General features: G+C 37.8%; 1 protein-coding gene across 1 annotated transcript in view; it reads left to right on the top strand.

Annotated features, from left to right (window-relative positions):
• Nucleotides 1–383: 383 nt before the first annotated feature.
• uvrag (UV radiation resistance associated gene) overlaps nt 384–13,549 on the top strand; it is a 120,465-nt gene continuing 107,299 nt past the window's right edge. Inside the window, exons 1-3 of the mRNA XM_010870695.4 lie at nt 384–751; nt 9,222–9,339; nt 11,070–11,104. Of these exons, the coding sequence (XP_010868997.2) occupies nt 650–751; nt 9,222–9,339; nt 11,070–11,104 (255 nt within the window). The 5' untranslated portion in view covers nt 384–649. The remainder of the gene's footprint in view (nt 752–9,221; nt 9,340–11,069; nt 11,105–13,549) is intronic.

The raw sequence follows: 13,549 nt of genomic DNA, 5'->3' as shown, positions 1-13,549 counted from the left end.
TGTTGCTGAGATTTGCATGTCAGCCATAATAGTTTTTTATTATTGATTCATGCGTTTTTCCCATTATGGCACTTCGTTCCCTCCTTCAGGGAATAATAGTTATAAACTTAAACATGGATTTTCTTTTTGTCATGAAATTGACTAAAATTATTTTGTAAACGCACTTTCCTATTGTACACTTGTTCCTCTGTTATTATGCATAGTAAAAAAAATGTACGATAAAAAAAATACATTATTTCCCCCCTTTATGTGTGATTGACATTAAATAGAACAAATAGCAATGAATACATTCAACGGAGTGTAGAAGTTAATTTGATAGACACAGACGCGAACCAATCAGTGATCTACCGGGCACCCCCCTGACAGACGGATGATCGTTTCCTGAGCAAGCTTCAAGTCCTACTTTGTTTATGTAGGTAGCTCTGAGTTAGCTATTTAGCTAGTTGGCTTGCTAACTGACAGCTTTAAGACAGCTTTGTTTTGTTTTTTTACTAACGGTAACTAACTACGTGGGTTATTAGGCCGATCAACAAACATTTCCTTCGTAGGTGAATCTATATAGACAGGATCTAGTGTTGTTTGGTGGCAGAGATGAGCTGTTTTATTGAATGAAGGAGTGCACACCCCTGGTGCCGATAGCGTTAGGAGAATGAACTCCATCCCTGGTCGGGATCACCCCGTTACCAACGCCTCTGTCAGCTCTGGATCCTCATCTTCTCGTGCTTTGCACGTTGAGCTCACATCCCAACAGGTACGAAACAACCATCCTGCAGCGCGGTTTCGTATGAATTGGTTATGCGTTTAGTCTTGTATTGTTGCGTCGTTGTGTCACATGTCAAAACTGCCAGATGAGTACTGCAGGCCTGCAGTCAGGAGCTAGCTAAGCTGGCTACTGTAGTTACTATAACGTAACTCTCCAAATGATTTACAGTTATAACTCTTAGTTTGCTAACGGTAAATTGAAAGACATTTAGTAACTAGACATCTGTTCAAACATAATGTATACTTTCCGGCCATCTTGTAGTTTGCCAACTACCCAGATATTGACGCTAACCCGTTTAATTAGCCTTGACACCTAGGGATACCGAACCGGTGGCGCGCGACTAGTCATGAGGGGTCATCACTACAAGTAATTTGGTCACCTGACTAGCGACAGTACAGAGCATTCATTCTAATTCTCAAGTTATTTTAATGAGTTCTTTATTAGTCCTCATAGCAATCATCTTGATTGTGATAGGACTCAGTATCTACGTCAGTTCACTATGAACCTTTACCTGCAAGCCCTTTCACTTGATATGTCCTGGAAGTGGTGCTTTTTTGAAAAGTATCTGTAATTTCTGAAGGTGCCTCCATGGCCTGCTGAGAGTTAGTGTTACCATTATATTATATACAAACACATCAAAACAATAAATGACTGAGCTTAGTTTCTCAGGTGGTAAATGTCCCCCTTTTTGCCCTTTCCCTTTAGAATTGATTAAACACATTTTATTATCAACCCGCTGCTATCCATAACTTTTTGTAGATAAACCTAAATAAACTTGTACCTTTGCACATCAACAGCTGCTACTCCTGCTAAGCTACAGGTCTACTGTAATGACAAATGTTTTTCTTTTATAAAGCCTTTTACTTCAGTAGTTGTCAAACGGTGCTTATAGAAATATGCAACCAGAAAACCCAAAGAGCCAGCAACAAGAACTGATATACAGTAGAGGAGCTGGACTCTAAAGGGGTAGTTGGTCCTCTTCTGGCTCTCCCAGATGAAAATTATAAGACTACATTACCATTTTGGGCTGCTTCAATGTTTTTACATGTTCATATAACCAGCGTGTCAGTATATGAGGTAGGCTGTGTCCAGAGTCTTTAGTGAGAATCCAATCTAGTCTTTAACATAGAGATGGGTCGATAGATTCAGATTCGGGATGATTTTTGTTGGAGTGGGTGGTCGGGGGTGAAGAAAATAATTGCAATAAACAAAGAATAAAATGTACATTGCAAATTTACTTCTTATAAAAAGTAATTATTTGAAAATAATTGAATAATTATTTGATTACATTGAAACATGATCATATCTCTTTTTATTTATTTGTTATTTTTGCAAATGCTTGGGAACAGATTTTCTAAATTCAAAAATGTTTTGCAGAATACCTGGTAACCCAAAAACAAAAATCCTATAACATTGTGTATATATAATATACTGTGCAAAAAGTCAGTATTTTTGACAAATGGTTGTGTTTGTTTTGACAAAGTGTGTGTCCAGTTTGTTCTCATCTGCTCTGCCGTTTTAATGCGGCTCAGTAGTCAAGTCAGGCTTGTCTAGAATGGGCATCATGACATCATGGGTGTTGGGATTCCTGAAGAATCCAATTTGTATGGCATACAGTTTTTTAATACAGTTTTTGCTCTAATTAGCGGTATGAAAAATGCAGAGGACTTTTAAACTTTATTTTGTACTGTAGACAACATCTGCTACTTTGTGGTAATTTTCAGGTTCAGGGCTAAATGATGACCCGGAAGACATTCCCATTCAGAAATCTGATCACCAGTTCTGTTCCAAACCCAGATTAACAACTTTTGAGCTGCATAGCTAAAGCATTTGCTCTTTTGACTGTTACAGAATGGTGCCGTTAAAATGAAAAGACCACTGAGACAGTCACATCTGAAAGGATGTAGTTATTGAACTGCTCTGTCAAACATCCCTTATTGTAATTATGATTTTTATGCCTGGACTAACTCAAAAATGTACTTCATGGTAGGCTTAGGCCTATGCCTCGATCACGCTGGAGACCCTCTGCTCTGATGGCTACAAGTAAGCCTGTTCAGAGAAATGTCCACTAACATTTTTGAGTGGGGAAAAAAAAGGCCTTGCCGAACAAGCTGTCTTTTTGTTTCTGAGGGCTTTAATCTTATAGGGAATCCCATGACTTAGATTTATCCCTAATGCCTGTGCTGGTGGGAACTGGTGATGCGGGCTGTTGGATATTGAAGCATGCAGATCAGGTGAGGGCTAGCATTTGGCCTGGTAGCACACTGTCCTCTGCTATTCCGATGCAGCTGTGCTTAGAGGGGACCTTTTTTTTTCACAGGTTTTGTGTGTCCCATGGGATTTTCCCCACACTTTATTATACTAGCGCTTTTTGTGCAGGGTAGTGGCCATGACACGCTGGCCTGTGATTTAATTGACAACAGTGGCACTCTTGTCTATGCAAGGCTTTTGTTAAGCTAACACCCAGTGAAGTCAACACATGAACTGTGCTTTCAAATGTTATGCAGATCTGCATCCCAGTATTCAAGACTTCCATAGCATTTCTGAATGTTTGGCAAGTGTTTGATAGGACAACATAATGTGTGACAGCCTACACCAAGTTGGACAATCTCCACCGTATTGTATTTTAGAAATGTTTATTATGAACATTATTTTCACTAACACATTTAAGCAATTGAATTGTGCTGAGATTCATATTATTAAAAAAAAAAGTATGCCAATCCATTAAACATGACACAACAGTGAGTTAATTACATTTACATTGTCTATGCATGAATATAGTTTTAACATTACAAGCATTGTAATCCCATTTTTTGGCTACACTATAGCAGAAATACATAAAAATTTAGCGATTTGTAGATTATTGTTTTGCCTTATTCTGTTAACACAACATACATTTATTCATAGTGGGAATGATGATCGGTTGTCCAATAGAAGGTCTGCATTTTAGAATGCTCTTTGGTACGCCAAAATTAATTTCTGGCTACTAATATATTTTCTGTCTTCTGAACAATCAGTGAAAAATGTCACTGAAAAATCATTGAATACCCCAAAATATTAATGTGGGCCTGTCAAGTCTGTCAAGGCCTTTCCCTTGCATTTATGAGAAAAATAAACTATTTTTTTTTTCCTGCCAAGGCTTTGGATTTGGCAAAAAGGGTGTAAAGGAAACTGAGACACTGGTGCAGGTGTTCATTGCTGAGCCTGGTGCGGTATTTGATTTTATCAGCTTTTTTGTGGTGAAGGTTGTTTCACAGCTGTACTGTATGTGGAACCAAACTGGGAGCCAGTTTAAGAACAGGGAAGTCTGTTTTAACCATCATCTTTACCCAGAAATTGACAGAGTAACATTTACCAGCATTTTTCAAAGCAAGACTTTCTTTTACCTCAATCAACTCCCTAGTGCCCTATCTATGGTGATGGAGACCACTGACTTAAGATATACACCTCTGTTGGTCAGCATCACTTTGATTACATGGATCCTCTCCCTCTGTGCTTCTAGATTTTTAAGGCCAACAGCTCCTCAAATAACTCTTGTTTCAATATAATATCTGACAAATTGGGCATTATCAGTGTTATTTGTTGACTCAACCAATTATCAATAAATATATCAGTTCTCCTCATTGCTGTGGAATCTGACAGTGGGATCTGTTTGATCTTTTCTGAGGAAATATTTTTGTTTACTTTTTAAACATACATCTTAGTTTCAGAAAAAAAATGTGTTGTCCCAAAACCCAAGCTATACTCAGTGAAAACTATTGCATGTTGATGATTTGTTAGGGAATTGGCAATGATGTATCTGTTTTGAAAAGCGTTTATAGCTGTCATGCTTCATAAGTGGTTCATTGCCATGGCATAACTGGTGTGACAAATACCTGTATGTTCAAGGCATCACTTGTATAACATTGCTAGGTCAGTGGGTATCCTGCTTTGCTAGGTCAGTGGGTTTCATTCTTGGGACCACTTATTATGTAATGTAGGCTATGCAATTTCAATTCTAAATTGCTTAGAAAAATATTGTGTACTAAATACTGTATTTTAGCAATAAGGTATCTTAAGACGAATGTGGTGTATGACTGAGATACTGTGGCTAAGGGATATAAGGAACAGTGTAGTGTTACAGCCTTTGGCTTTTGTATATTTGACCACTAATAACCCTTATTATAAACTAGATACCAGTGTAATTAAGTGTTAGAAGTTATTTTTGATAATTCTCCTGGTGTACGGTCTGATTGACTACAGCTAACCTCAATGCATGGTGCCTAAGAACAGCTTTTAGCAATGGTATATTGGCCATGTACCACATCCCCACTTACCTTATTGCTTAAATGTATTGCTAAAAAAAATAGGATGACCACACCACTTTTATGTTGGGATTATAGCCAATATTGGGATCATAGCCAATTTCAGACTCAGACATTTCAAAAAACCTTAAGCTACAGAATTACAAGCTTTAGTGCATTGATGCAAACAAAATAAAATAGTTGGTATGGCCCATTTTATGTTCACAGGAATGACCACATCAGTGGGCCACATTTGAGGTAAAAGGAAATTAGCATCAGTGTCTATACATTTTAGGTTTATGTCAGAATCTGATGTAAAGGGCTCTTGAATTTAAAGAAGGGACAAAGTTGTTATTGTTTTGTTATTTTTTTGTCTTCCTCACGTGGTCAGAATACTACTGTACGTGAGTGTAAATATGTCAATGTATTAAGTACAAGGGCAACTGCATGGGCTATAGAGTACAGCCTCATAGTCACAGTTCATCCAAAATCTTCACAAGCTGGAAATGACATGATGATGGAGAAATCATCCTGTTATCCTTTATTGATCCTACGACGATCCTCTCGTATGTACAAAGCTATCCATTGTTACTTCAACTACCATGATGCAAAGCAGATGTAATTTCTTCATGCATCTCCTGTAGGCTTACAGCCCCCCTTGCACGTTGCCATAGCAGCATGATTCACACCGATTTAAGCAATCTTTGCCAAGAAACGCATTCCTTACCAAGTTGACCATGGTATGTTTTTCAACTTCTACACTGATGCAGCTTGTTATGTGATTTTATAACTATGTAACTACTTCACATGATAAAATTGTCTGGTATTTGTGTGTAGATAAATGTTGTAGCTACATACTGAAGTCACTGGGGTATAAATCATCTAGCCAGCCTGTCTAGGTAGTGCATTGAGTTTTGTGCATAGCTTGTATGGAATATGCTACAATATCTTAAACATATGTTCATGTGAGGATGTGTTTGGGTTCATAGTATGGTTCCCTAATATGACACCAGTGTTTGCTTTGTTCCACCTACAGTACAGATCAAACAATAGTCTTAAAAGAGGCCTGGATAATGTACAAATATAATATGCCAACTTTGATTAATTTTGTCTGAATTATGCTATTAGATACAAACGTCAAATCTAATATATTTGTGATGTTAGTTCTTCCCCCATTGGATTAATGTCTAGTGTGGATTACGGAAATAATAATTTTAATTACCAAACTTTCTCACTAATAACAACATTATTTATTTGATGAGAATAGTCAGTGGTAGTGGCAGGTAGACCTGAAAATTCTACTGATAGTTTTATGAATTTATCCTGTAGCTTTATGGAGACCTTCCTGCTTGTGCATAGAGAGTGTTAATGGGCATTCCTAGTCTTGTTGGTGAGCTGTATTTCACGGGTCCCATCCCCCCGGAAGATATGGTTAATTTTTTCTCTCCGTAGACTCTTTGTTGAAATTGCGTAAAAATCAGCCCAGAACCATTAAATGTGAAATCTCCAATGTAATGCCTCAAATATAATACAATCCTGTTTCCAAAAAAGTTGGAATGCTGCATAAAATGTAAATAAAGACAGAATGCAATGATGTGCAAATCCCTGAATGCAATGATGTGCATATCCCTGTATTTAATTGAAAATAGCACAAAGACATCATATAAAATGTTGAAACGGAGAAATACATACATGCCCATTTTGAATTTCAGGCCAGCAACACATTTCAAAAAAGTTAGGATGGGCATTTTAACCACTGTGTTGCATCACCTCTTCTTATGACAATAAGAGGTGGGAACTGAGGAGACCAATTGCTGTAGTTTTGAAAGTGAAATGTTTTCACATTCTTGCTTGATATAGGATTGCAGCTGCTCAACAGTTCAGGGTCTCCTTTGTCGTATTTTTTGTTTGATAATGCACCAAATGTTTTCAATGAGTGACAGGTCTGGACTTTAGGCAGTTAAGCGCCCGGAATCTTTTACTATGGAGCCATGCTGTTGAAATATGGGCTTACTGTGGCTTGGCATTGTCTTGCTGAAATAATCAAGGCCTTCCCTGAAAATGACGTTGTCTGGGTGGCAGCATATGTTGCTCCAAAACTTGTGTATATTGTTCAGCATTAATTGTTCCTTCGCAGATGTGCAAGTCACCCATGCCATGTGCACTAATGCTCCCCTATACCATCACGGATACTGGCTTTTGTGCGCTGATAAGAAGACAGATGGTCCCTCTTCTCTTTAGTCCAGTGTTCATTATCCCCAAAAATAATAAAAAATTTTCATTTTTCAGACCACAGGACAGTTTTCCACTTTGCCTCAGTCCATCTTAAATGAGCTTGGGCCCAGAAAAGACAGCAGCGTTTCTGGATCTTGTTTATATATGAAGTTGGCCCCCCACATAGTGCAAAACTTTGGCAAAATAGGCTTAATCGTGTGTGCCCCGTTTGTGCTGTTAACATTTTTGTTTGTGCCGCTATCATTTAATAGATATTAAATAATATTTTATAGGTCATTCTGAGGTCACTCAGGCCCCAACATTCTCTGAAATCAACAAAAATAGTCATGTTTGTTTGTGCTTCATTTGTGCCGGTTTGTGCCGTTAACATTTTCATTTGTGCTGCTTCGGTATTTTATATATTAGACATTTAATTATTGGTGATGACGTCACTCAGCCCCCCAACATGCTACAAATTGAGTCAAAATAGGCTAATTAGTTTGTGCTTCGTTTGTGCTGGTTTGGGCCGTTAAAAGTTTTGTTTGTGCTGTTGCAGCGTTTTATATATTAGACATTTCATTTTAGGTGGCACCAGCCCCACAACCTGCTCCTCAAAATAGACTGCGTCATTTATGCTCCATTTGTGCCGCTGAAATGTTTGTTTGTACTGCTACAGTTTTAGGTACATAGCTACATTCCCACTGGATAGCACACTGGCTTTACTCTCTTTCCACTATAGCTCTGACACTATCGGTTGGAAAGCAGTTGCAAAAACAAACCTTTAGCGGCACAAAAGGAGCACAAATGATTGAGCCTATTTTGAGTGAGTGTGACCTATAACATTTTATTTCATATCTAAAAGATGAAAGCAGCACAAAAACGAATGACTCAATTTGTAGCATGTTGGGGGTTTGACTGACGTCATCGCCAATAATGAAATTTCTAATATTAAAAAAACAGATGAAGCACAAATGAAAATGTTAATGGCACAAATCGGAAACCCAAACTCTTTGCAATTTTATCTAGAGAAACATTATTCTTAAATTTTTGAACTATTTGCCTACACAGTCTTTTAACACAGATGGTGAACATCTCATGATCTTTACTTTAAAAAACAATCTTCCTCTCTGGGATGCTGTTTTTAATACCCAATCATGTTACTGATTTGTTGCAAATTAACCTAATAAGTTGTGAGATGTTCCACCATGTTTTCTTTTAGCATTACACAACTTTTCCAGTCTTTTGTTGCCCCTGTCCCAGCTTTTTTGAAACGTGTTGCTGGCATCAAATTCAAAGTGGGCATATATTTTTCAAGAAACAATAACATTTCTTAATTTCAACATTTGATATGTTGTCTTTGTACTATTTTCTATTGAATATCATTGCATTCTGTTTTTCTGTATATTTTACACAGCATCCCAATATTTTGGGAAACAGGATTGTATTAAGGTGCAGTAAGAAAATGACAATTAGCCGACTGTATTGAAATTTGTACAGCTGCACATGTTATATAGCTCCCTTATGTAGCCTTTGAAAAGAGTTGGAATGTGGAAACTGATAAGGCCTGGTCAAACATATTTTGTCCTTTGTGTACTCATCTTCGTAGGGTTAAAAAGTTATCCCTTAGCTTTCTGTGGACTTGACATCAAATGAAAAATGGTCCTTCCCATGTTGCAGCTCATGTTTTTTTTTTACATGGAAATTAGAATCTGACTTCTGATTGTGCGCTTCTGTTTGTTTACTCCTGTGTGGACATGGCTAGTAACTGGGTAAAATTTCCTTTGTTGATATGCTTTAATTTGGTTTGTATAAGATCAGACTTTTGTAAAGACATTGAACATGTCCCATTAGGCCTACAAATGGTCTAATCCTTGTTTGACTTTTTAGTTTTTGGCAGACAATTAACATGCGTCTTGTATTTATTTTTCTTGACTCACCATCTACCTCTCACTCCCTGACAGAGGCGATTACGTCATCTCAGAAGCATTGCGGCCCGTAACATTGTCAACAAGAATGGCTCTCCACTGCTGGACACATATTTTACCCTTCATCTATGCCTAGAAGATCGGATATCCAGAGGTCAGTACAGTACACCTCTCAACTGTTTTCATAAGACAATTGTATCACTGCACTGATACCCCCTTTATGCTACATTATACTGAGCTTGTTACAAATATGATTAACTTCGGTTAGGGGTTATCCAAATGTTGATACATTTAAAGTTGGCAGTATATGGTATTCCTGGCATAGGGGCTCTATTTCTTTCCAAACAAAATACAGTACATCTTTGTATTCTAAGGGTTAGGCATGTATTTCTTTCCAAACAAAATACAGTAAATCCTTGTATTCTATTGGATAGGCATGTATTTCTTCCAAACAAAATACAGTAAATCTTTGTATTCTATTGGATGGGCATGTATTTCCTTGATATACACACAGCATTTGGTCCCCAGAATGTTGCAAAGGCTACCACACTGGGACTTCATGTTGCCTTTTTGCAAAAGTACTCTCACAGTTCTGAATACGTTTGTGAATATTTTAACATTTTAATGTTTAAATGTCCATGAAAGCATTAACATGAATAAGAAATGTGTTTTAGTAACAGCTACCTACCTGGAGCTTGAACTTGCCACTGATACCATAAGAAATTATCACATGAGATTATCCTATACCAAAGGATAGTTGACTAGTTGACTGGATAGTTTGGATTGGTTTCAGGCCTCAACGTTAGCATAAATAAATGGTTGTCAGTGTAGCAGTTTAATGTATAACAGGGGGTGCTGTTTCACTGATATTTTCGGATAAGTATATTTTTCTACATGAAATAAATTGTCAGCTATTTCGTTCCTAGGAATTATTTTAGGAATTATTTTCGGTTTTTGTTATTTCAATGACTGGACACTGACAGTCATCCAAGCTGGGGCTTGGAGGTGTTGTCTAATCATAGTTTTAGAGAGTTGGTGACAAGATGCAACAAACTTCTGCAATTCTTAAAGTTCGATTATGGAGATTATCTTGTCACTAGAACCAGCCTTTGCGTGGGTGCAAAATATGCATGCGTCCTCTTCCAGGCATGTGAGCCATAACCAACAACTAGCAAACTATTACTACCCATTCACTTATTATACTCCGATCATATTCTACTTTAAAATAAAATGTACTCAATTAAATGTTGGTATCACATGTTTTTCATGTTAAGATTAAGCTGATGGAAAAACAATGACATTTTTTCACAGCCAGTTTTGTTAATATTTAACTAGGTTGCCAATAAATCTGGAGGGCATTGTAGATGTTAGCTTCTATGTAAAGTAAAATACCTCTTTCCTTCTGGGAACCACATGAATTAAGGTTTTGTTAACAGAATTCAATAGTCTCACATTTGCACAAGTCTGTAGACTTGACAAAGTCCTTTTCCGCATTTTATTTATATGCCTAATATAACACTGGTGCTGGTATTAGATTATTTCAAATAGCACTTCCTCTTTGAACAGGAATACCAGAAAGCCCCTGTGTTGGATTGTCCTTTGGAAAACCCTAATGCATATATAATACATTTTCCCCATGTCTACCCTTTTGATAAAAAACGACAAGACCTGTAGTCTTTGGTAGAGCCTGAAGCTCAAGGCCTTGCTGTTGTTAGGTAATCCTTGACATGTTTGCAGTCCAAACACTTAGGACGTCTCCCAACATTCTCCCCTCTTACTGGAATTGCATCCTCACAAGTATTGTTTCTGGTTTTGTGTTTACACAGTGTCTTTTTGAAAAGGCTTTCACATCAATCTAACCTCGCTTTTCTACTTCCCTCACAGACTTTTACAAGAGTGAGATCATCCGTGATTCATTGGTAAGTGTCATTTTTGGAAGCAAAGAAACATTGGCCCCAGCCCATGACCCTTTGGCAAAGGCCAGCCCGAATTCACGAGAAATTACCATTGCACTATTTGTGGAATTTCATGGCAGTCCATTTTGTGTGGATTTCATTGTTTGCTTTGTCTGCCACAATCTGTGGATGCACCACTACCTGTAATAGGCCTAGTTACAATGCTGAAGGTCTAGCCTATTCCTGGATTGTATGCGTCTACAGTGTTTATGCGTGTTTTGCATTGTGTTGTAGCCTAGGGCCTAAAATTACACAGAAAAGCACGATAATAGATTGTCATTGCAATTGTTTGGTTTAATTTAGACCTCAGTGCATTAATGTGCAAATGTTGTCCACCCCAGGATGATGTGCTCTTTGCCACAGTGTTTTGCTGTACTGTTTATTCAGATGTTGACAGAAAAACACAGTAGGCATCGCACAGTGTTTTGCTGTACTGTTTATTCAGATGTTGACAGAAAAACACAGTAGGCATCGCACAGTGTTTTGCTGTACTGTTTATTCAGATGTTGACAGAAAAACACAGTAGGCATCGCACAGTGTTTTACTGTACTGTTTATTCCGATGTTGACAGAAAAACACAGTAGGCATCGCACAGTGTTTTGCTGTACTGTTTATTCAGATGTTGACAGAAAAACACAGTAGGCATCGCAGTGTTTTACTGTACTGTTTATTCCGATGTTGACAGAAAAACACAGTAGGCATCGCACAGTGTTTTGCTGTACTGTTTATTCAGATGTTGACAGAAAAACACAGTAGGCATCGCACAGTGTTTTGCTGTACTGTTTATTCAGATTTTGACAGAAAAACACAGTAGGCATCGCACAGTGTTTTACTGTACTGTTTATTCCGATGTTGACAGCTGTGATAGGATGTTTATGTAGAACAAGGCCAAGGACATCCTAAAAAGGTCAACGCTACTCTACTTGGCATGTACTTACCTCACTCTTTGTGTTTTACCCCAGTCATCTAAACAAACAAGAATGGTAAATGCAGCCTTTTTGTCATCGCACCAGTAAATGCACAGAATCTATAATGAATTTAACCAAATATAGCAGACCATTACTAGCAGGTGAAATGTTTTGGAATGTCTTGAGCTGGCCTAAGATTTTTCCCATGCCTTTTCTTTTCTCGTTTTGGCCCTAGTCTGTAATGTACTGTACTGCAGATGAGGCTCATGATCAAGTCTGGCAGAGATCAGAGATCTAAATGTCAGCGTTACTCCCAGTGACCTTTGCACTTGTGCTCTTGTCTGTTTTCCGTTTGTCACCTCTGGTCTGTTGAGGGAGCCTGCTCTTCCTGTTGATTCACATGTACTCTACCCCACTCAGCTATTTCTTTCTCAATACTACTTTCCCGGTCTTGCTTTTGTCAAGCATCCATTTTACAAATGGGAGCAAATGATAATCAGTCAAGTCTCTGAGGGAAGGTCCATAATTTTGAATGGGGGGGCTTTGCACAAATGTTTATGACACTAGATAAACAAGAAGGTGCCCTGACCATGTATTTTTTCAGCAGGGGCATGTGACATCATTACATCCAGTTTTGCCCACTGTGTTGAAGCATCCAAATGTTACATCTGAAATCCACCAACCGCTTGTGTTTTGTTGGTGGATTTTTCCTTGGGGCATTGAAGTTGGAATTTTAAATATTTGTTCATACTTTTTAAATTAGGCCGACAGTTTCATGACCTTTAAAGTAACATCCTGGTTTAGCACTATTTTGTTTGTTGTGTCCCTTTCACACCTCTTACAGACAGAAATGTGTAAATTTTCTTGTAAAACGTGATGTCAACGCAACAGTTCGATATTCATAGGAGCTCATCACATTTGGTGTCTAATGAAAGCTGATATATACATTTTAACTAATTTCTCTGCATTCAGTGTCAAGGACGTTATGATCAAAAGTTTCTGCATTTACTAGCTACTTCAATGTTCCTGAAGGCATCCAGTCATTGTACTGATATAACTGAATTGTACTGGTGAATCTGAGTCTGGGGAAGTAGATAAAGGGCATAATTAGACACTCTGTGGCTCTCAAAAGTTTTCACCCGCTTGCACATTTCCACATTTTATTCTTACAACATCAAAGCAAAATATGTTTAATCTAGAGTTGTTCCTACTGATCAACACAAAATCTCCATAATGTGTGTGTTGAAGTGAAAATTTTATTTTTCTCAAATGTGTTGTTGACTTGTGAATCAATGTAATGGCTGTTTTTGGTAACTGTCTGTATGAAGGCTTTCTTACATGTCCAGCCTGCTTCAAGTCCCCCACTGTATTTCTGTAGGATTAATATCCCTCCATTTCCTCTTTTTAAACTATTCTGATGTAAATTGGCTTGTGTGTTTCGGGTTCCAATCCTTTTGCAGGAGCCTTCAGCATCGTATGATCATGTCATATACTCCTTATG

The sequence above is a fragment of the Esox lucius genome, chromosome 7, assembly GCF_011004845.1.
Source record: "Esox lucius isolate fEsoLuc1 chromosome 7, fEsoLuc1.pri, whole genome shotgun sequence".
Lineage (NCBI taxonomy): Eukaryota > Metazoa > Chordata > Actinopteri > Esociformes > Esocidae > Esox > Esox lucius.
This window is presented reverse-complemented; position numbering and strand designations above follow the sequence as displayed.